This window comes from Vicia villosa, linkage group LG5 (assembly GCF_029867415.1).
Source record: "Vicia villosa cultivar HV-30 ecotype Madison, WI linkage group LG5, Vvil1.0, whole genome shotgun sequence".
NCBI classification, from domain to species: Eukaryota; Viridiplantae; Streptophyta; class Magnoliopsida; order Fabales; family Fabaceae; genus Vicia; species Vicia villosa.
In genome coordinates, this window is record NC_081184.1 from 111,395,715 (window position 1) to 111,419,725 (window position 24,011).

Here is a 24,011-nt window from a genome sequence, read left to right on the forward strand (position 1 = left end):
CACATTTCAGATCAAATATATCAACTTACAAGCAGCTTTTGCAGAACCACATTGTCACCTATCTAAACTGAACTTGCTTCCAGTTCCATAGATTCATGATTCTCTGAAGTTTTGATTATCTCTTCCACCTCTTGATCCGCAGCTATAATAACCTACAGAAAAAAGAAAAGCATAAAAAAAATCCAAAGTATCTCATGCAAATCATTAAGAAAATTCAATTCGATATAAAATCAATAAAAACATAAAAGAAACCATTTTTTTTCAAAAATTAGAAGAAACAAAACATTGAATAAGACATGCGCTTGAATCCCCAAAGTCCAAGGATAGGGACTTGAATTATGGTATACACATCGGCAGACTCTGCACAATGTTTAAACATACATTTCTTTCAATTTATTGGTCAATTACCTTTTATTGTCATCAGGGGCGGATCCACATACATGTGAGGGTGTGCATTTGCACCCCCTGGATTTTGTAAAGCTACACCTAAACATCTATTTAACTCCAGAATATTAGATATTGCACCCCCTGAAAATTTGGGTTTGCACCAAAAGAAATTGTAAAACTACACCTATTTAATGCCCTTTCATTTCACTGCAATTTATTTTCTTCTATCAAGCCACACCTCCTTTTATTATATTTTTTATTAACTTATTATTTAAGTTATTATTTTAAATTTTTCTAAGACATAATTTTACTAAAAACGCAAAAATGAGCACATCATGGTTCCAACATCAAACCACAACGAGTTGGTCAAAACAATTAATAGACATTTAGCTTGCAAATATAATATTTATAATTTAAAATACAACAATTTCATCATTTAAATTATATATATATATATATATATATATATATATATATATATATATATATATATATGATTTTTTAAAATATTTTTATTAATACAAATAATTATTTAAAATTTTACAAAATTGCACCCTCTGAACTAGGGTCCTGGCTCCACCACTGATTGACATCTTATGGAGCACCAACACTTCTAATTGAAAGTGTGTATGCTGTCAAGACTCAAGAAAGCATCGACACCAACACAAGTAATTCTATTCAATTAATTTCATTTCCTCAAATTATCATTAGAGATATCGTGTCAGACAATAAATGGATGCTCAATAATATCATCAATATCATACACATTATTAGCGGCTCTAATCAGTTATTTCATTTTTCCTATCATCAATGTAACAGAAACATACAACATAAATAATTTACATTATTAGATTTCAAATTCCATGTCACCTTTTTTGAAGCTCACACTCTGAGTTTGGAACTTGTTAACGGTTTGTTCAAGCAGCTTCACAACTTCTCTTAGAGCATTTCGTGACTCTTGAAGCTTCAATTACTTTTTCTTCAACTGGATACAAAAAATCAAAACCGAAAGAATCTGAAATTGACAAAATACGAATTATAAATGTTAAACAGCTAGATTAGGGTTTCATATGAAAATAGGTGCAAGGATGAGAGAATGTGAAGATCGTTTGGAAATGGAGAGAGGATAATAGATCAATATGACTGGGACAAGATCGAATTGAGAATGAGACGAAGTCCATCGCAGACGGAGACATCGATTGGAGATGCAGACGAGGTCGATCGGAGATGTAGACGAAGTGAATCGGAGATGAATACGACGTCGATTGGAGATGCACGCGAGATCGATTGGAGCGGAAGAGACGGAGCTAGATATCAAAGGAAACACATAGGTGGAAAAAAATTGTGGACAATTCTTTTTTTAATGAAAAGAATATATATTAAAATTCTATACATACTTTTTTTCTACAAACTTGTTTTAAAAAATTGTAAAGTTGAATCAATAAATTATTTAATTGTTTTTAAAAATAATTTTTATGTTGATTGTAAAATTGAAAATGTTTGTTCAAAAAAATTTTTTTAAATGTTATTTTTTTATTTTTTATTCAATTAATTTTAATTGTAAATTATTTGCAAATTTATGTTTTTTTCTTAGATCATTTTTAACTTCAAACATGAAAATAAAATAAAAAAGTAAAAGAAAATATTGTAAATCAAGAACAGGTTTAAAAAAATATAAGTATTAGCCAGAAATTTCATTGGTAGTTAAAGCATATCCAATCAGTCTCAAATTAGCTTTAAGATATAACTGTAGCAATATTTTGGTAGCTAATATGAATTTTTCTTGTAGTGTGTAGCAGTGTTAGATTCTAATGATATTGTTTGTGCGATGCGTCTCTTGCGATGTTGCAATTTTCAATCAGTATAATGTTTTTAGATGGATTTGTTGAGAGATAGTTTTACTTAAAACTCTTGAATCGCTTTTATTTTATATATAGTGAAGTCTTTTGGTTCTAGGTCAGAGAGTTAGATATGGCTTAACTTTAGCCAGGCATTATGTGTTAAGAGCTTTCTGAAAATCTTACAATAAATTTATTTCTTCAGGTTTAACATCTACCAAAGAAGAAATTGTACATTGGAAAGATTTTTGCTTCCTATATTTATTCAAACTGAATGACAAATCCAATATTGGGCCAGAACTATGAAGCACGGACACCTGAATTTGACCTTGACACTAACACGGCGACACCAATAAAAATTAAAAAAAATTAAACGTAATCACAAATATCGATGGAAGTGTCCGATAACGACACAAAACATACACATCTATTTTTAGAGGTGTATGAACCACTAGTGTCTTTGAGGGGTTTCTTTTCATTAATTGTGGCGGTGATTTTTGTTGAAAGATTTTTGGTGATTTTTTCATACAAAATAAGATTTGATCTCATATCACCAAATGGTAATATATAAAAACTTTAGCATAATAATATTTTAAATTATACGAAATTAAAGTTTAGCATAATAATATGTCTAATTCTACATTTTATAAATAATATAGTTTTTGAGCTGGCCAAACAGACCCGCATAACTATATATATACACCAAGTCAATTGAAATTTTAAGCCAGGGCAAAAATTCCGAATGGTACATTACCATTTATCAAGAAATATGTCTATTTGAAAGAAATGAGTCTATTTGGAAGAAATAACCAAATGTAATTACACATATATGACATAAGAAAATTCTTGCACGTTTGGAATTAATTTGACTTTATAAACTGTTTCACATTCAGATTCTCAATTTTGCTTGCCAGTTTTCTTCTCTCTTCTCTAATTTGTTGTTCATATCAAAAAAAAGAAACTCATTCAACATTATTACCTTGCCAATATCACCTACTCTCAACTCGAATAGAATGTGTAGGATCCACCATGGTTAAAAAATAATAATGTGATTTAAAATATTAAGACAGGCTGTAATAATGCACTTGAAAAATTAAGAATTCTTATAATTCATGCCTTGGGTAACACACTATATAAAGAGTGGCAATGCAAGCTTAAGTAATCACAGTAACTAGCTAACACTTCTAAGAAACTGAGTGCAGAAATACAGAAAGTTAGAGAGTATGAGAAGTTCAGTTGGGTTGAGGCAATGGCCTCAACTCATGTATGCAATTGTATTTTGCATAATTGCTAGCAGTGTTGCTGCTGATGATGATAAGCCCTACTATGAAAGCCAACCACCATATGCCTATAAGTCATCACTACCTACATATATCTACAACTCTCCTCCTCCACCATCTCTCTCACCACCACCACCTCCATCAACTTCACCTCCTCCTCCACCATCACCATCACCCTCACCACCCCTTCCTCCATCACCACCACCTCCATCCCCTTCACCTCCTATTCCACCATCTCCCTCACCATCCCCTCCTCCATCACCACCACCTCCATCCCCTTCACCTCCTACATATGTTTATAACTCACCACCTCCACCATCTGTCTACAACTCTCAACCGCCACCATCACCCTCCCCTCTTCATTCATATATTTACAACTCACCACCACCTCCATCCTCTTCACCTCCTCCTCCTCCATATCTCTACAACTCACCACCACCACCACCACTACAACCTTCACCACCACCACCATCCCCATCTCCACCCCCACCATCACCTTCACCACCACCACCACCATCTCCATCTCCATCTCCACCCCCACCATCAACTTCACCACCACCTCCTTCACCATCACCATCTCCACCCCCACCATCAACTTCACCACCACCTCCTTCACCATCACCATCTCCTTCACCACCACCTCCATCATCACCTTCACCACCACCTCCATCATCACCTTCACCACCTCCCCCATACATCTACAAGTCACCCCCACCACCATCCCATTCACCACCCCCTCCATATGTGTACAAGTCCCCACCACCACCATCTCCCTCTCCGCCACCCCGGTATGTTTACAAGTCTCCTCCCCCACCATCTCATTCTCCTCCTCCACCATCTCCATCACCTCCTCCATCATATGTCTACAACTCACCGCCACCTCCTTCACCATCACCGCCGTCTCCATATATTTACAAGTCACCATCTCCACCATCTTCATCACCTCCACTATACCACTATAACTCACACCCACCTCCCGTGTATTAAGCTTTCTACTAAAGCTATTTAAGTTGTTTTCAATAAATAATGTTAAACATTGCTGTTCTGAATCTACATTTAAGCTTTTGCTAATAAAACAGTCTACATTCTACGTTAAACTAAGAGTTTTATTTTGGTTCTAATGCAATTGAGCATGTATATTGTTAATTCATAAGTTAATATTCATCTATTTTCTTTTTAGTTGTTTTTTATATTTTTACATATTTTTTATTCACTTTCACCTTCATATCACCAACATCGACACAGCAAGTAAAGTATACACCGATAAACATATACTAGTTACAATTCATGTGTAAGATATATATAAACCGAATCCAAATAAGTAAAACTATACCAAAACAAATTAATAAACTACCTGTAGATTAAGGACATGTTTAATGCAATTTTCACGCACTTAATCAAACCTACAAACAATAACTACACTAGTCAACTACACTAGTCTTATCAAGTAATAAAATGAAGAGTTGAGTATCATCTCCATTGAGATTATGTTCTTAAACATTACACAATTGTGATCGAATACCATATGAGTTTGCAATGATTAAAAATAATACAATTCTTAATACTATATGCAGTTATATGTAATGTACAAATGTGAAAAATATATGTAACTGATGTAATAAATGAAATCACAATGAGAATAAAGATGGATAACAACATAGCTAAATGTTGGAGTTTGCTTAATCATTAATTGATGCAATTTGAATCATGGATTTAATCAAATCAGCTCAATTAATTCATCTCTAGATTGTTAAGGACAGAGATACGTTGATGATACCTTACCTAAACCATGTTATCTTCATTTTACTACTGTTAACAAAAATGAAATATTAGCTTTGAGATTATTCAGTCAAGAAAGGCATGTAATCTGAATTCTACTAAACCAGACACAACATGTCCTGCTGCAATCTTAAATACATGATATTTATTGATGGTTTGAGATTGAGTTGATAATAATAGTTTTAACATAATTTTTTTTATGAGATAAGATGAAGTGATGTCGTCTTGGAACTCAAGAGATGTTGTGTGGAGTTGTAAAGCTCTTGTTTGGAGATGGTCGTTTATCGGAAAAATTATGCGTGCCAATTGTAATTTCTATGAGTTTAGCAATAACTCATTGTTTTATCTAAGCTAGATTTCAATAGGAGTGTAATTTTCTTTGATGGGGGAGTCCCTGGTCTTGGTGTATTATGTTCTTTGAGTTAATAAATTTCTTTTTTGCCTTTAAAAAATAAAAAATAAAGTGATGTTTTAAATGTAATATCTCGTATACACACTAATAGTAAAAAAAAAAATATAGAAAAACAGGATATACAAATAAAAGTTCAAATGTAATAAAAAGAAAAATCTGTATTTAAAAAAGGGAAAAAATTAAAACAAATTACATTAACTTTTACATCAATAAAAATAAGTTGAACTTTAACATCAATTTTAATCTATAGTATTACAAAAAAGAAGTTTACAAAATAACAAAAAAAAAACTTCACGAAACATGTCTTCGACACAAAGGACATGTGTTGGATATATCAAGCCACTTGAGAATACAATCTTCATGAAAGACATGCAAACATGGACTAGACAATTTAATAGCTTTTGACCCAACTGAAAGTTCCACAAGACAAATAGAACATGTCATGGCTTCAAACTCTTTTGATCCTTCTTCAATCCTAATTCTCTCAAGATTGGTATGATAATGTCTTTTAGTAGCTTCAGTGTCTCTTCTAATTGGATCTTGGTTGATGTTGCTTTCTTGAATACTAATGTGGTCATCTTCGACATAAGCTTCATCCAACAATACATCTTGAGTACTCAATCTATGTAGATTTCTTTCAAGATTGGTGACATGCCTTCTTCGGGTAGGTATATTGTCTCTTCTTATTGGAATCTGATTGATGTTGTTTTCCTGGAAAATAAAAGGGTTGTCTTGGACATAAGCATGAGATGGAAAGACATTTCGAATACTTTGCCTAGATTGACTTCTCTCAGGATTGGTATCAAACCATCTTTGGATTGGCATTATGTCTCTTCTTATTGGAACATGATCTATGTTATATTCATGAGAAATAAAGTGGTCATAAACACCAGTTAGAAATACATCTTGAGTACTCATCCTATGCTGATTTCTCTCAAAATTGTTGTAAGGCCGTCTATGGGTAGGTATAATGTCTCTTCTTGTTGGAGCTTGATTGATATTGTTCTCTTGAAGAATATAGTGGCCATATTGGACATCTCGAGTACTTATCGTATGTTGATTTCTCTCCAAATTAGTACTAGACAATCTCTGAGTAGGTATTATTTCTCTTAATGGAATATGATCATAAGTTGGCAATATATTTTGGATACTCTGTCTAAATTGATCTCTCTCAAGATTGGTACCAAACCATCTTTGAGTAGGTATTATGTTTCTTCTTACGGGAACAATGTTACTTTCGTAAGGAATAAAGTGGTTATCTTGAACATAAGTATATGTCGGTTGAATACTCATCATAGATTGATTTCTATCACGAATCCAATAAGGAGCATCATGAGTCGGATATGGGGCATATGAAATCATTTGATTGTTCATAACATGATGCGGCACATTTGTGACTCCCATGATTTCTCTATGATATAAATTAGAATCATTACGAATTATATTTCTATAAAGTTGTTGATTCATCCTTCTAAATAGAAAAAATTTCACTGAAAAATACAAAAAATAATTGAAATTAGAAAATGTGAAGAAGTTACATTATATTAAAAGTCATTGTTAAATAAGTTTTTATACTTGAAAGCTTCATATTTAATTATCATTTAAAAGATTTCAACTTTTGGTGTTTTTTTTTTTTATATAATACTGTATACAAAATTCTAAAAAAATTAGAGTAAAATTTGAAGGTAATTGTAAAATTAAAAAATGTAAACTTTGTTTTGTGAGGAAGAAGAAACAAAAATTGAAATAGAATAAACCCTAATATTTAACAAATGATAATAAAAACAGAGTAATGGATAAACAATATAAATGAAAGAAAGAAAAAAATGAAACCTTTTTGAGTGACAGAAGTGGGTGATGTGGTGCAAACAGTCTGAAGAAAAATAGAGAAGAAGAGAGTGTGAAGAAATAAAGAGTAAAGAAATGAGAGGTAAAGTTCCCATATTTATAGATTATTAACAAGTAATTATCTCAACTATAAGATCTAAGTTTTCATAAAACATTAATCTCCTAATTTTATGCCTAAATATCAGGACTAGTATAGATTTGTGTTACTTCTAACATACACTTATCTTTGTATATTAACACTTATAACTAACTTAAACTAAAAATCCACATATTCAAAATTTGACGGGTTGAGATTTCAAAATTTATTTTAATTTATTTTTAATTTAAAAATTGAATTTGATTGATATTTTTAAATAAATTTTTATTTTTATTTTTAAATTTAAAAATTGAACTTGAACCGAGATGCACTGGAATCTGAGTTTAACAACCATTTGTAATATAGGATAATTTATCTTTGGCTAACACTTCAAATGTAAAACTGCAATATAATTTTTTTAAATTAATTAAATTCAAAAGCTGTCAGACATTAAAATAATATATATATATATATATATATATATATATATATATATATATATATATATATATATATATATATATATATATATATATATATATATATATATATATATATATATATATATATATATATATATATATATATATATATATATATATATATATATATATATATATATATATATATATATATATATATATATATATATATATATATATATATATATATATATATATATATATATATATATATATATATATATATATATATATATATATATATATATATATATATATATATATATATATATATATCTTTTAGTTGAGATTTAAACTGTTATTGAGAATCTGATTAATTTATTTATTATAACTAAAAATATATATTTTATTTTGAAAATAAAAAATGTAAAAATATTTAAATAAAAAAATTTATATTTAAATATTTAAATAAGTGAGTGGCATAATACGTAGAAATACTTGTGTCTACTGTTAACATATTTAAATAATGAAAGGTTTATATGTTTTTATTCCAAAAAAAAAAATCATTCATTAAATAGGCCTCAATTTCTAGATAGATTACACATTGGATTTTCTTCGATTCATGTGGAGTTTTTGTGTGTTTTGTATTTTACTTTTTCTAGTATGAGAGCTTCAAAGGTTTTTTTTTTTTAAAACTATAAAGTGTGTCATTTTTTATTTTAGTTAGGTTTCAATCGAGGAGAAATTCTTTATTATTTTAAAATATAAATTATTTAGATTTTATACAATTTTTTTAAACATAATTTATATGCATTTTTTTTCAGTAAACAATACCATTTATTCATTACAAAACAAAGTGCAGGTACAAGCATACAGAAAGACATTCTGTTAAGATATTTTTCATCCACATTCTAATTCTAAAAACAATAATAATAACTAAGTCAATTAAAATTTGGACATCAATAAGCATAGGAAAATTAGAGAGTATTATCAATCCAATTCTTTAACCCAAACAGCCAAGCATGGTGCGCAAACACTAAACCAACGACAGTAGGGCGGCATCAACGACAATCGTTTTGACCTCATTTCCATTTGCGACATGAACGAGAACTTTTTCAATTTCAACCTATGAGTGGGCATCTTCAAAGGAGTGCAATCATGTCATTAATAAAACAAATAGTTTGTTATATTCAATTATCCAATAATAAAAAAAGAACTTAAAATTAAATAATTATATCTCTCTCTGTCATATCTAAATTCCACATGATTGAGATACCCAGTAAGTAAGGTATGGTCACTAGGTCATTCACGGAACCCTCCATATGTATGAACACACGACTCCGATCAGCCTGAGTCGGCACCTTTTTATCAACTATAGTTGGAATCTCCGTATCAACATGAGGAGGAACCTCCAAATCATCCTGAGTTGTTGACTTTTAACATCATCAATAATGGAAGTATTTTGCTTGACATTATGATCAGGTCCTTCTAGCTCTACCTCATCTAAGCTGAAGAGTACGTTATCCGCGAGACTGCTTAATTCTCCTACCTCATCTAAGTTTAACTTTTGAATAAAGTTGATTATATTTCTTTCCAATATTTACGATACATTTTTTCAAGCTAATTAATTAATAATATAAAGTTATTTTGTTAACTTAAATACATGATATTTATTGATGGTTTGTGATTAAGTTTATAATAATAGTTTTAAAAATAATAATAATTTATGAGATAAGATGTTTTAAATGTAATATCTCGTATACATATTAATAGTAAAAAAAAAAATATATATACAAATAAAAGTTCAAATGTAATAAAAAGAAAAATCTGAATTTAAAAAAGGAATAAAAATTAAAACAACTTACATTAACTTTTACATCAATAAGAATAATGTGAACTCTAACATCAATTTTAATCTATAGTATTACAAAAAAAAAAGTTTACAAAATAATCAAAAAAAAAACTTCACGAAACATGTCTTCGACACAAAGGACATGTGTTGGATATATCAAGCCACTTGAGAATACAATCTTCATGAAAGACATGCAAACATGGACTAGGCAACTTAATAGCTTTTGACCCAATTGAATGTTCCACAAGACAAATAGAACATGTCATGGCTTCAAACTCTTTCGATCCTTCTTCAATCCTAATTCTCTCAAGGTTGGTATGATAACGTCTTTCAGTAGCTTCAATGTCTCTTCTAATTGGATCTTGGTTGATGTTGCTTTCTTGAATAATAATGTGGTCATCTTCGACATAAGCTTCATCCAACAATACATGTTGAGTACTCAATCTATGTTGATTTCTTCCAAGATTGGTGACATGCCTTCTTCGGGTAGGTATATTGTCTCCTCTTATTGGAGCTTGGTTGATACTATTTCCACGAAGAATATAGTAGTCATCTTGGACATCTCGAGTACTCAGCCTATGTTGACTTCTCTCAAAATTGGTGTTAGACCATCTATGGATAGGCATAATGTCTCTTCTTATTGGAGCTTGATGGATGTTGTTATGTTGAAGAATATAGTGGCCATATTGGACATAAACATTACTTGGCAGGACATCTCGAGTACGTATCCTATGTTGATTTCTCTCCAAATTAGTACTAGACAATCTCTGAGTAGGCATTATTTCTCTTAGTGGAACATGATCATAAGCTGGCAATACATTTTGGATACTTTGCCTAAATTGATTTCTTTCAAGATTGGTATCAAACCATCTTTGAGTAGGTATTATATTTCTTCTTACAGGAACAATGTTGATGTTGCTTTCGGAAGGAATAAAGTGGTTGTCTTGGACATAAGCATATGTCGGTTGAATACTCATCATAGGTTGGTTTCTATCACAAGTCCAATAAGGAGCATTAGGAGTCGGATAAGGAATATATGGAATCATTTGATTGTTCATAACATGTTGCGTTTGAACATTTGTGACTCCCATGATTTCTCTATGATATAAATTAGAATCATTACGAATTCTATTTCTATGAAGTTGTTGATTCATCCTTCTAAATCAAAAAAATCACACTGAAAAATATAAAAATAATTGAAATTAGAAAATGTGAGGAAGCTACGTTATAATATAACTTTGTTTTGCGAGGAAGAAGAAACAAAAATTGAAATAGAACTAAACCCTAATATTTGGGGGACAACTTCTCTATCCATCATAAAAAGTTGGGTAGTGTACCTAAAACCAATCACAATGTTACGTATATTTAATTTTAAATTATTTAATTAATTATAAAATAGTAAAATTGTTTGTTGTTTCAAAAACAATTTACATTGAATGTAATTTTATCAATTCACCAATATTTAACTAATGTAATAAAAACAAAGTAATGGATAAACAATAGAAAGGAAAGAAGAAGAAGAAAAGATGAAACCTTTTTGAATGAGAGAAGTGGGTGGTGTGGTGCAAACAGTCTGAAGAAAAATAGAGAAGAGAGTGTGAAGAAATAAAGAGTAAAGAAATGAGAGGTAAAGTTCCCATATTTATAGATTATTAACAAGTAATTATCAAAACTATAAGATCAAGTTTTCATAAAACATTAATCTCCTAATTTTATGCCTAAATATCAGGACTAGTATAGATTTGTGTTACTTCTAACATACACTTATCTTTGTATATTAACACTTATAACAAACTTAAACTAAAAATCCACAAATTAAAAATTTGACGGGTTGAGATTTCAAAATATATTTTATTTTATTTTTAATTTAAAAATTGAATTTGGTTGATATTTTTAAATACATTTTTATTTTTAAATTTAAAAATTGAACTTGAACCAAGATGCACTGGAATCTGAGTATAACAACCATTGTAATATCGGATTAAAGATAAAATTGTCATTGGCTAACACTTCAAATGTAAAACTGTAATATAATTTTTTTTAAATTAATTTTTCTACATTTGAATTAATTATATTCAAAAGGTGTCAGACATTAAAATAAAATATATCTTTTAGTTGAGATTTAAACTTTAATTATGTGCTATTGAGAATCCGATTTTATTTTATTTATTATAACTAAAAATGTATATTTTATTTTTGAAAATAAAAAATGCAAAAATATTTAAATAAAAAATTTATATTTAAGTAAGTGAGTGGCATAATAATGGAAGGACTTATATTTTTGTATTCCAAAAAAAATCATTCATTAAATAGGCCCAATTTCAAGAGAGATTCAGCTTGAATACACATTGGATTTTCTTCGATTCATATTAGGGGTGTTCGCATGCCGGTTTAGTTCGATTTTGAGAGAATCTGATACTCAAATCGATTAAAATTAAATAAATTGGCATGAATTTGCAAGTTTTTGCAATAAAGCCCAAACTGAACCGAACCGAACCGAGAAACAACAGGTTGGTTTGGGTTGGATTGATTGGGTGGATAAAAAAATGCAAAAATATTTTTAAAAAATTATTTATTTATTGAAATTAATTTTCATAATAATATAAAAATATATTATTTTTTTTTGAATAGGCAATGGAATTACTAAGGAGCATAAGGGGTGTTCCACCCGAGGTTACAAAGCGGAAAACTTCTACTGCTCAAAACAAGAGAGCGGAAGAATATTCCAAACGTAAAAATTACATCAAGACTTTAGCCTATAGAAAGAACATAGCCACCTCCACGAATTAGAAACCACCCCGGACCAACAATTGTCAAAACTAAAAGACTCCTGCTTGAAAATGATAGCGTTCCTCTCCAACCAAATTCCCCACACCAAAGCTAGCCAAACTACCGCTACTGTGGCCCTAATAACCGAACCTTTCACCTTGTGCATGGCAAAATGATACCTAAAGAAATCCTCGAAAGATAAATCATCGATAGGACCAATCCACTCGAAAACCTTCTTCCACACACCCTCCACGACCTCGCAACCACCCAAAAGATGAGATAAATTCTCTTCCTCCTTGTTACAAAAAACACAGAGCAAATCACTAGAATCCAATATAATAGTGGTTGATTGTAAATATTAGACTAACAATATCTATCAAAAAAATATCTAACATAAAAGATTTTGAATCTGTAGCTAGTCACTTGAGTTAGTATGGTAATGAATGTGTTTCTTAGTTCTATGTTCAGTTACCACATTATATTAACAATTTTCTATTAACAAATTAAAATAGCATACCTTTTTCACATACGACATTTTACTATTTTTCTTTTCGAAGTTAAATGCTTGACAGTATTTTTCATGATAATTAATTATGGTTGGTTTGGATTGGGCTTGCGGGTACAAAATTGAAAATCCGATGTCAAAACCAATTGTCATTGAATTTCATTGGTTTGGTTCGGTTCTTGCCCGAACTGAAAAAAATGTCTAACCCAAACGTTATGGTTTGGTTTGAATTCTAATTTCGTTCGAATTTACCTGAACCAATGAACATCCCTTATAATTCATATGGAGTTTTGTGTGTTTTGTATTTTATTTTTTATACTATGTGGGCTTCAGAGGTTTTTTTTTTAACTAGAAAGTGTGTCATTTTTTATGTTAATTAGGTTTCAATCGATGAGAAATTCTTTATTTTTTTAAAATATAAATTGTTTATATTTTATACAATTTTTTAAAACAGAATTTATATACTTTTTTTTCCAATAAACAATACCATTCATTGATTACAAAACAAAGTGCAGTTACAAGCATACAGAAAGACATTGTGTTAGGATATTTTTCATCCATATTTTTAAAACAATAATAATAACTAAGTCAATTAGGATTTGGACATCAATAAGCATAGGGAAGTTAGAAATCACTAGAGTATTATCAATCCAATTCTTTAATTCAAACAGCCAAGCATGGTGCGCGAACACTAAACCAGCGACAGCAAGCGACATCAACGACTATCATTTTGACCTTATTTCGCATTTGCGACATAAACGAGAACTTCTTCAACTTCGACCTATGAGTGGGCACCTTCAAAGGAGTGCAATCATGTCATTAATAAAACAAATAGTTTGTTATATTCAATTATCCAATAATAAAAAAATTAAATAAAATAATTATATCTCTGCTTACCAGTAATTTCTGACAAACAACCGCTAGTCCTTTAAACTGGGTGATTTGGTAACTTATATGATCGACTAGATTAATCCTATGACGTGTCTTAAAGTTTTAGTTTTCTCTAAGTTCATTTTATAAGTGGTCATATTTTTTATTTATGAATAAGAACAAGATTCTTTTGTAAAAGAAACTAAGTATTGTCTAAGTATTAAGAATAAACCTTCGACTACAAAGTACTGGGTAAAATGTAAAAGTTGAATCTAAAAGGTTTGTAAATATTGTAAAGTGTAAGAAAGTAAAGGTTTTGACAAAAATGTAAAAAAGTCTGGCTGAAAATAAAGGAAAGTAAATGGCGAAAGACTAAAATTAATGAAACTATAAATGACTTTAGATTAAAGAAAACAATGGTGCTTTCATACATACATGATCAACAAACTCTTTTCTCTCGCGCCGATACTTCGAGTATTTGAGTGATTTTTGTCTACAATGTGAAAAACACATCAATCTTAAAACCTAAGATTCCTATTTATAATGATTCGACCCTAACGGTCTCTACACAGATGAGTGCCACGTTCGATATTTCAAACGAAAGGATCTTCTGATGATACCACGTGTTCTTCTGACGAACAGACACTACAACACGGAAGCCCTATAAGAGCACTTTTTTTGGGCTTTAAGAGCGCTTTAAAGCGTTGCCAAAGCCAGCGCTGGCGTAGGTAACGAAAGCGCTTTTAAAAGCGCTCTGGTAGCCCCCCTATAAGAGCGCTTTTTCCAGAAAAGCGCTTTGGTAGCCCCCCTATAAGAGCATTTTTTCCAGAAAAGCGCTCTGGTAGACCCCCTATAAGAGCGCTTTTTCCAGAAAAAGCGCTCTGGTAGACCCCCTATAAGAGCGTTTTTTCTGGAAAAAGCGCTCTTGTAGCCCCCCCTATAAGAGCGCTTTCCCAAAAGCGATTTCCTAGGGTGCGTTTTTTTTTCTTTTTTTAAATCTTAGGCAGCGCTTTTAGTAATAAAGCGCTTTAGTAGGTGGCCCTTTAAGAGCGTTTTTTAAAAGTGTTGTCGTTGCTAAATGAGTTATTTTATAGCGCAACCTGTAATTTCAGCCTCCCAGTTCGACCTGTAATATTTTCTACCTGTAATATATTTTCAACCTGTAATATTTTCGACCTGTAATATATTTTCGACGATATATTTTCAACCATAGGTAGGACTATATATATACTAATATAATACCATTATAATATCCAAAATTATATATATACATCATTATGTCAAACAAACTAAATCTCTAACATCAACAATATTATACTTCAAATATTGGCAACAATATGAACAAAGTTAGTAACCATATATCCTAGAGTACTATAATATTCTCTTCAAATCGACACAAATCCTACTGCATGAATAGCTGATGAATATAAAATTGACACAAATCCTCTTTGATTTCTTCCAACTTAAGTCTCGTGTAAGAAGCAGCACGGAATTCGTCAAAGTACTACAGAACAAAAACATAATATGAATGATTTAGTTAAATGTAATAAATTATAAGAAGTTATCTAATTAAGTTATAAATCCATACCGTGATTGGAATCTCTAATTGATTCATTTGAAGGATTTCTTTCATAAACCTCAAAACATAGTATCCGCAATCTGAACTGTTTCGCTGTATCGGACACTACATAGAAAAACAAATAAGATTTTATAGTTGTCTTGTTTTATCAAGTAGCATAAATATTATAAGCAAAATTGTGAAAAATAATGTACCTGCACTTTGATCCAAGTAATGTTGTTTGATTTAGTCCGGGATACCTGTGCGTCTCGTTGACTTCGGAACACTTGTATTGATCTAACAAAAATATAAAAGCATATATTTAGATCAATCTCACAAATAATTAAATATATAAATATACACGAATATTTAGAACGATCCCACTTACAAATCAATGATTTCCTTCATAGCCGGATAATTGCTCCACTCACCATCTACCAAATTCAGAAAATATACCACTTCTCTTATAGGGTTGATAGCAAGCAACAACCAGTGTGCTCTATAAATTAAAACAATAGGTTATATGAAAATTTCGCTACGCAAAAGAAACAAAGATTAGTTGAACCAAGAATGAGAAACTAACCCTACTGGTCGGGTATTATACGCCCAAAGAATCAGACTTTCTGTATTGCCGGAGGACAGGAATCTATCGACTAAGCGCTGTCTAACTGACTCCGGTTCCGAAGCAATTGTCATTCCGCTGCAATGGGCGGAAGACACGAAACGGAATCTGTTTGACAATGCAGTCCCGCGCAACACTCTGTCATACAACAACCTTAAATAAAAACATAATAAACATTAGATTATTTTCATTGAAATGTGTAAATAAATTGTTCGACTAATTAAATAATATATCGGATGAGTGAATATTACCGGATGTATGAGTGCATATTAGCGACGCCTAGTTGTTCATGCGTAAAAATCTCTTCCAAGTCATCTATTGCAATATGTGACATGAATTCAATACCAAAGATACTTTCATCCATATTGATTTCATGGAGAGCACCATCCTTCAAATCGGACATATCAACAAGTGTTTCGAGCGTCATCCGGTATCGAGGCACAAAAGCACCACCTTTTTTTGCCGCTTGCTTCGGAGGACCCTTAGGTGGTACGCTACGAACTTGCTGTGTCACTTGTTGTGACCCCCGAGCAGAGGCCTAAAAATCATATAACAATCGGTAAAACATAAAATCATGCAGTTTTAGATTCAAATTATATATTAACACCTTAAATGTACCTCTTTTAGTGATGCAACAGACTCCTCCTCCTGTAAAATCCCTTTACCCTTAATTGCGGGTTTTGTAGGAGCAGTCTAAAATTAAAATGTAAAAAATAATTAACGTAACGGTGCAGAATTGACATTCGAAAACTAAATGATTCATAATGGTTTTCAATATACCTCATCACCAATGATAATGAGCTCCGAGGGCCATGCAACAAATGACCCTATTGCATCTCGCATCAATGTTGTCTCTGAGACCATGTCAGGTACCGGTAGCACCACATCATGATCTAATACAACATCAACTGATACTTTCAGGTGTCCATCCGGGAGCGGTCTATGGTGAAGTAAATCTCCCAAAGTGTTGTGCATTTTTCCCTTGCCAACTAGGCGATAATTCGGTAACGATAAGTATAGTTGGCAAGATGAAATGCCCTAAACCAATAGTAAATATAAAGTCATTATCATTAATAAAATAGAACAATTTGTAAGGAAAAAAAAATTTATAATTACCTCGGGAAGTTTTCTTTGACAGTTGTGGACCTCCGTTTTTTAATCCCGGGCCATACCTCTGTTCTGTAGAGATACGTGAACTGACTCTTTTTATCGCTTAATGCTTTCGCATTTTGAAAATTCACAGAGTCGCCACCGACCTTTTATTTTATCCAATTAAGGAAAGGTTTATAAAAGAAACAGAAAAAAGACCTTTAAGAAATTCTGGGTAAGGGGGTAGGTTATACAAAGGGAAGGTGTTAGCACCCTTTGTATCCATGGTTATCCATGGGCTCTTAAGTTTGCTTAGCTCACTTATTTTTCGATCACTTTTCAATTGCTTTAGAATGCTCATATGTGGTTTCAAATACTTTTGTAAATTGAATTTTGTAATGATCCGTGTGTGGATGTATACAAAATGCTTGTTTATCTTTCGAAAGATGTTTTGAAAAGAACGTTAACTTTGTAATAATCCGTGTTTGGATGTATACAAAGTATTGTCTTTTTTGAAAGTTTTGTTTTGAAAAACAACAATGTATGAGAATTTTGTTTGTTTTGATTTGAGCAAGCAAACTAGGAGGTCTACCCTGAGTTATAAGGTCTTTATCCTATTTCCTTTAAAAATCTATCCTTTCACCGGATATAAACGCAAGGTTCGATTTTGTACTCAAAATAGTAGAATTTTGACTTTGATTTTGAAAAGAATGAGAAGGGATTTACCTTAAGAGGTGCAAGTGTGATTGTGATTGTATTCAGATATTTATCTTTGAAGTTAGTGATCTAACGGTTCAATTTTATCTTTGACATACACGCAGTTTATATATATGCGGGAAATTAAAATGCGGAAATGTAAAGTGCGGAAAGTAAATCTACGCTATTACATCGATTGTGCGGGAAATGTAAACTAGCCTATTTACATGAATTTGACATCCTATACATTTATCTAGGAATTTAAATTGCAAGAAAATAAAAGGCATGTTTTTGGATTTTTTATGATTTATTTTAATTATAATTAATGTATGATTAATTAAATTAAAATGAAGAAAATAGATGAAAATAGATTTAAACCTAGAAATTAAGCTTAAAATATGTACAAAATATTTGTTAATTAATTTTAAAACAAAACTAATTTTTTTGGAATTTTTGAAATTGATTTGAAATTGATTTAAGTTAATTAAAACATAATTATGCAAATAATTATACAAATAATTACAACTTAAGGATAAAATTATTCAAAATATGTACAAAATTAGTTTATAATATATAAACAATATTTAACATGAAGAACAATTTTTTTATGATTTTTTGATTGGTTAGAATAATTAAAAAGCAAATATATAAATATATACTAATTAATTATGTAAAATATTGAAGAAAAATAAAATATTTTTATTTCAGAAAATAATATATTATTTTAGAAGTCTAAAAATATTTTTTGTGTATTTTTTGGATTTTTAAAACTATTTTTAATTAATTTAACAAAGAAATTAAAATAAAAATAAGAGATAAAAGGATATTGATCAGATGTGGAAATTAAATGAAGGAGTATGATGTGCACGCGTGTTCTGAGGCGTTGGATGAGCTGTTAAGCAAGATCAGATGGTCCAGACTTTGAGGCACATGGTACACGTTACACCTGCAAAACACTTGATTAGAGATAAATTTAAAAAACACGCGCGCGCTTCTGAACCAATGGGAGGAAGACACGTCTTCGTCTTCAACCTTCAGACAAGGCCTTTAACAGCGCTTTTGTAAAAAGCGCTATAGTAAGTGAACCCTAATTCTGCAAAATAACGAATAGGGGTAAACAAGCAAATAAATTTGGCGCGATGGTACCATTCAACTCGTCTTGTTCCACTGAATTTAACCATGTCTTTAATTTGCTTTAATTTTGGCCCTATTGAAGAACCCTAATTTTGAGCTAAGAAAACCCTAAAATGGTATATGCTACAAACAGCCATTAAAATCCAATTGAAGCTCCAGAAACGACCAGAGCTTCAAACCAAACATAATTATGCATCTACATCTTGTTAAATATGCGTGAGTTATGAGATATAAGTCGGTTTTAGTTTGAACAAACCGTGGCCTAGGTAGCTCGATTTATGAGGTTTCAAGACTTGGAAATGATTGAGATATGTTCAGTAATGCTTGAGGAAGGTGTTTGAATATTTATTTTGTATTGAAATGGACTGAAACTTAAAATTCGAATTCCAAGTTTCTTTGAAAATTACAAGTTGTTACAAGGGTGCTCTATGCTTATGAATGCTTCTGAATTCGTCCTCCTTATGTTACTGAACTATGCTAGCTTATTTATAAGCATTGAGTGCTTAGAATTGAAGCTAAGAAGCATCTTAGTTGCCTTTGTGGAATTCTTGCATTTTTTATATTAAAAGCTTTGAATTATTGACCAAGTCTCCTTGCCTTCAATGCACCTGCCTTGCTCTTCAATTCTCTGCAGAAAGATGAAGATTCCTTGGGTGAGTCATGCTTGGAAGTTAAGCTACCATTTATCCATCCATTTTCCTTTTAATTTTAATCTTAAAATAAGATAAAATCAAGCAAAAAATGAATAAAAATGGTGTAGGCTTAGTCTTGGTCGTGGGAGGCCCATAACATCATGGAAATGATGTTTGAATGCTGAAAACTTGGCCCCATTTGGAAAAAATACATTTTTGAGCAATGTTGATTTCATGTATTTTCCCAAAATTTAGCCAACTTCAACAAGGTGTAAATCCTTCAATTTTTGTCATATGAAGGAGATCTTGCACTTTTTGGAAACCTCAAAGAGTCCTCTAACCAATGTCTTTGGTCTCATGTCAAAATGATTTTTGATGCTCCTTGTGTGTCCTTTTGAAAAAAGTGTCTTTTTGTTGACTTTGAAAATGACCTGTAATGTCTTTTATCATATTTTTCAAATGGTGAATCCAATGACCATGGGATCAATGGCATTTGAAAGATAATTGAATTTCCTTCAAGATGAGATTTGGTTTGAATTTTTTGGATGAAGGATGAGAGAGTTATGATCAGTCAAAGTTGAGTTGACTTTTCAGGCAAAAACCCTAATTTTGAATCTTAGGGTTTTGTTGATTTTTGATCTTTCCTTGATGAATTATGATCATCCAATGATCAAATGATGAATCCTTTGACAAAATATGGACTTTGACAAAAAATTTCATTTTTGACTGTCTGTTGACTTTTTTGGTCAAACGGGTCGTCTGTTGACTGTTTGAGCTGCTGACAGTGCGTCTGAATGAATTGAAGTTTGAAAATTTGTATGATGGTACTTTGAGATATATGGATGTGCATGAAATCCATTTGAGCTCTCAAAAACTTGTTGCTCCTGTAAAAACAAGAAAAACCCTGATTAGGGACTGTTTGTGTAGGAGACAGTTAAGCGTACCTGATTTTTGTGCAGTGCTGAGTTTCTGCTAATCGCGTGATATTCAGAAGACTTCTAGAACAAAAATCTTGGAATTTTGAATTGTGAAAGATTGATTTGATTGATGGTACAAAACACTGAGAATTGTACTGCCAGCAGTTTGGCTGTCAACTGACCGTTCAGGTATTGGCGTAGCAGTTAGAGTGAAAAATCAACAGTCAAAGTTAATTTTCTTTTTTTGTTGTTTTTGTTTTTGTTTTATGTGAAAAATGAAAGTTTATTTACATGACTTGTTAAAAACACAGACATAATAAATAACTAATATTTACGGTATGCGGGCAAAATTACCGATAATAACCCTGAAAATCATTTAATGCACAAAAATAGGAATATTTGACTGGCAGAAAACACACAAAATATTATCTTAGTAATTAAGCAATATTATGACAAATAGTACAACATTTAATACTGACAGTACAAATATTACATACTATATTGAACAGTACGACGAATAGACGGTACATTTAAGAAATAAGAAATACGACAAATCTTAAAAATGACGATTGATAACCCATGCTACAAATAGCAACATGTAGATGATTGGGAGCATAAGCATCCCAGGTCCACAGTGTTCCGGGCTATGTAGACAGAAGAAAGACATGATCACCGTAGCAATGGTGATGACCATAAGAAAACACGTTTCCCACCGCTTCGCCATTTTGTCGGGGAAGAAGAAAGGATGGATTATGAAGTGGAAATTTGAGAGATGAATTAGAATTTGATGTGAGATTTTATGAAAGAAAATGAGAGGTATTTGTAGAATGGAAAGAAGGATAGAGACGTTGGGGAATGATGTGATTCCGTACAAAAGGAAAATTTGAGTGGAAGTAAGATTTGAAAGAAAGTGGAGATAGTGTTGGGAAAAAAGAGAGATGTAGAGAATAAAGTTAGGATTTGATTTTTTGAAAAATATTTTTGAAAAGATTTTTGAAAATAATGGAATATAGTACCAAAATTAGTGGGAAACAAAAGATAATAATAATCTACTTGTTACCAGTACAGTATGAGCTTCCTGAATCTGCGCCTGCAAAAAGATTTAACTCTGTACCAATTGTGTCATTACTATTTATCTGTAAATAAATAAATAACATGTGTGAAGTAATAAACAGTATTTGGCGTTTGCGTAAGAATAAATTCAACTGCAAACCAAATTACTGTATAAGAAAAATTCTAAAAACTAAGTGTTCATAAATCAGGATATTTGAAATAAAAATCCATGATTATATGAGACTTCTTAATTTTCAGATTGGAGTTTTCTTGAAAAAAATGTGGGCAAATTTTGGGGTATAACAACAGTTGATACTAGCTTTATCACTAGTTTCTTTCACCGATGAAGTATTGCACTTTTCTCTCATATACATATCTTTATCTCTTTGCAATTCAGAGACTTGAGCTTGCAATTCCTGCAGTTTTTGCAACACTTCTTCATTGGAAGGATTTCTTCTCCTAGAATGCTTGTAAAAAGTGGTTGGAGTCACACCATGACCTTTACCCCTCACCCGACCGGGATACTCAGGAGCATCTAGTGCTCTACTAAGTACGCTCCTATCATCCTGGTCCTCACCGGTGGATACCGATTGCGACAAGGTGAACGACTAGATGAACCATTATGTCAAAAAACGAGGGAGGAAAATACATTTCAAGATCACATAAAGTAACAACTATCTCTTTTTGCAATGTTGGTAAGATCGCGGGATCGATCACCTTACTGCAAATTGACCTGAAGAAAAAACACAGTTTAGTTATTGCGCTTCTTACTTTTTCTGGCAGAATAGAATGTATACCTATTGGTAAAAAATGTTCCATTATAACATGGCAATCATGCGTCTTCAAACTCTTTAACTTGAGGTCTTTCATGGACACAAGTCTTATAATATCTGAAGAGTAGCCTTCTGGAACTTTAACTTCACTGAGGAACTTACACAATGTTTTCTTCTCCTTTCTAGATAGAGTGTAAACAGCAGGTGGCAGATATGTTCGTCTTCCTTTCGTCACGGGTCCCAATTCAGTTCTCATTCCCATGTTTACCATGTCCTTCCTTATGTTAAGGTCATCCTTAGACTTTCCTTGTATATTGAGTAACGTACCTATAACGGTGTCAAATACATTTTTTTCAATAGGCATAACATCCAGGAAATGTCTTACGTACAACGACTTCCAATATGGAAGTTCAAAAAAAATTGACTTCTTCTTCCACCCACCCTTGACAAGTGAATGTGCAAAAGGCTTGCCAAACTGAGTGCTCACATCTTTCACCTTTTCAAAAATTTGATCACCTGGCAAAAAAGGCGGGGCTGTATGATGTTCGGCCTTTCCATTGAATGCTTTTCTCCACCCACGGTAGTGATGATTAGAATTTAAGAATCTACGACGGCCGAGAAAGACATTCTTCTGACAAAGATCCAATCATGTCGTATCGGTTTCATCTTCACAAACAGGACACGCTTTTTGACCTTTATTGCTGTACCCGAATAGATTTCCGTATGATGGAAAATCATTAATTGTTCGAAACAACATCGCCCTCAAGTTGAAACTTTCTTTCCTATACCCATCGTAAACCTCCACACCGTTCTCCCACAAAAACTTTAAATCTTCGATTAAGGGTGCCAAGTATACGTCTATGTCATTCCCTGGTTGTTTAGGCCCAGAAATTAGCATAGATAACATCATGTACTTACGCTTCATACATAGCCTCGGAGGTAGGTTATAAATCATAAGAATCACAGGCCATGTGCTATGCGAGATACTTTGAATACCGTGCGGGTTCATTCCATCAGTAGACAATGACAAGCGAAGGTTTCTTGCTTCTTTTCCAAATTCAGGATAATCAGTATCAACTTTCATCCACTGTGGTGAGTCTGCCGGATGTCGCAACTTTCCATCAATAATTCTTTCATCTGCATGCCAAGTCAAGTGTCTTAAATCGGTTTCACTACGATACATGCGTCTAAATCTCGGAATTATAGGAAAATACCATAAGACTTTGGCCGGAGACAACTTTTTCTTATATCGAGGGGCACCGCATTTAGGACACTCATTCAACGCTGCAAACTCGTTTCGAAACAAAACACAATCGTTTGGACATGCATGTATCTTATCATAGCTCATGCCAATAGAGGACAACATCTTTTTGGCCTCATACGTTCGATTGGGAAGAACATTATCATCTGGTAGCATATCTTTCATAAGGGCTAATAACTCTGTGAAAATTTTATCCGAACATCCATTGTCCGCCTTTAAGTTGTACAACTTTAACACC

General features: G+C 31.8%; 1 protein-coding gene across 1 annotated transcript; it reads left to right on the forward strand.

Annotated features, from left to right (window-relative positions):
- Positions 1 to 3,379: 3,379 nt before the first annotated feature.
- LOC131607048 (extensin-2-like) lies at positions 3,380 to 4,602 on the forward strand. The gene has a single exon (XM_058879098.1). The coding sequence runs from the start codon at positions 3,449 to 3,451 to the stop codon at positions 4,490 to 4,492; it is 1,044 nt and encodes a 347-aa protein (XP_058735081.1). The 5' UTR covers positions 3,380 to 3,448; the 3' UTR covers positions 4,493 to 4,602.
- The last annotated feature ends 19,409 nt before the right edge of the window (positions 4,603 to 24,011 follow it).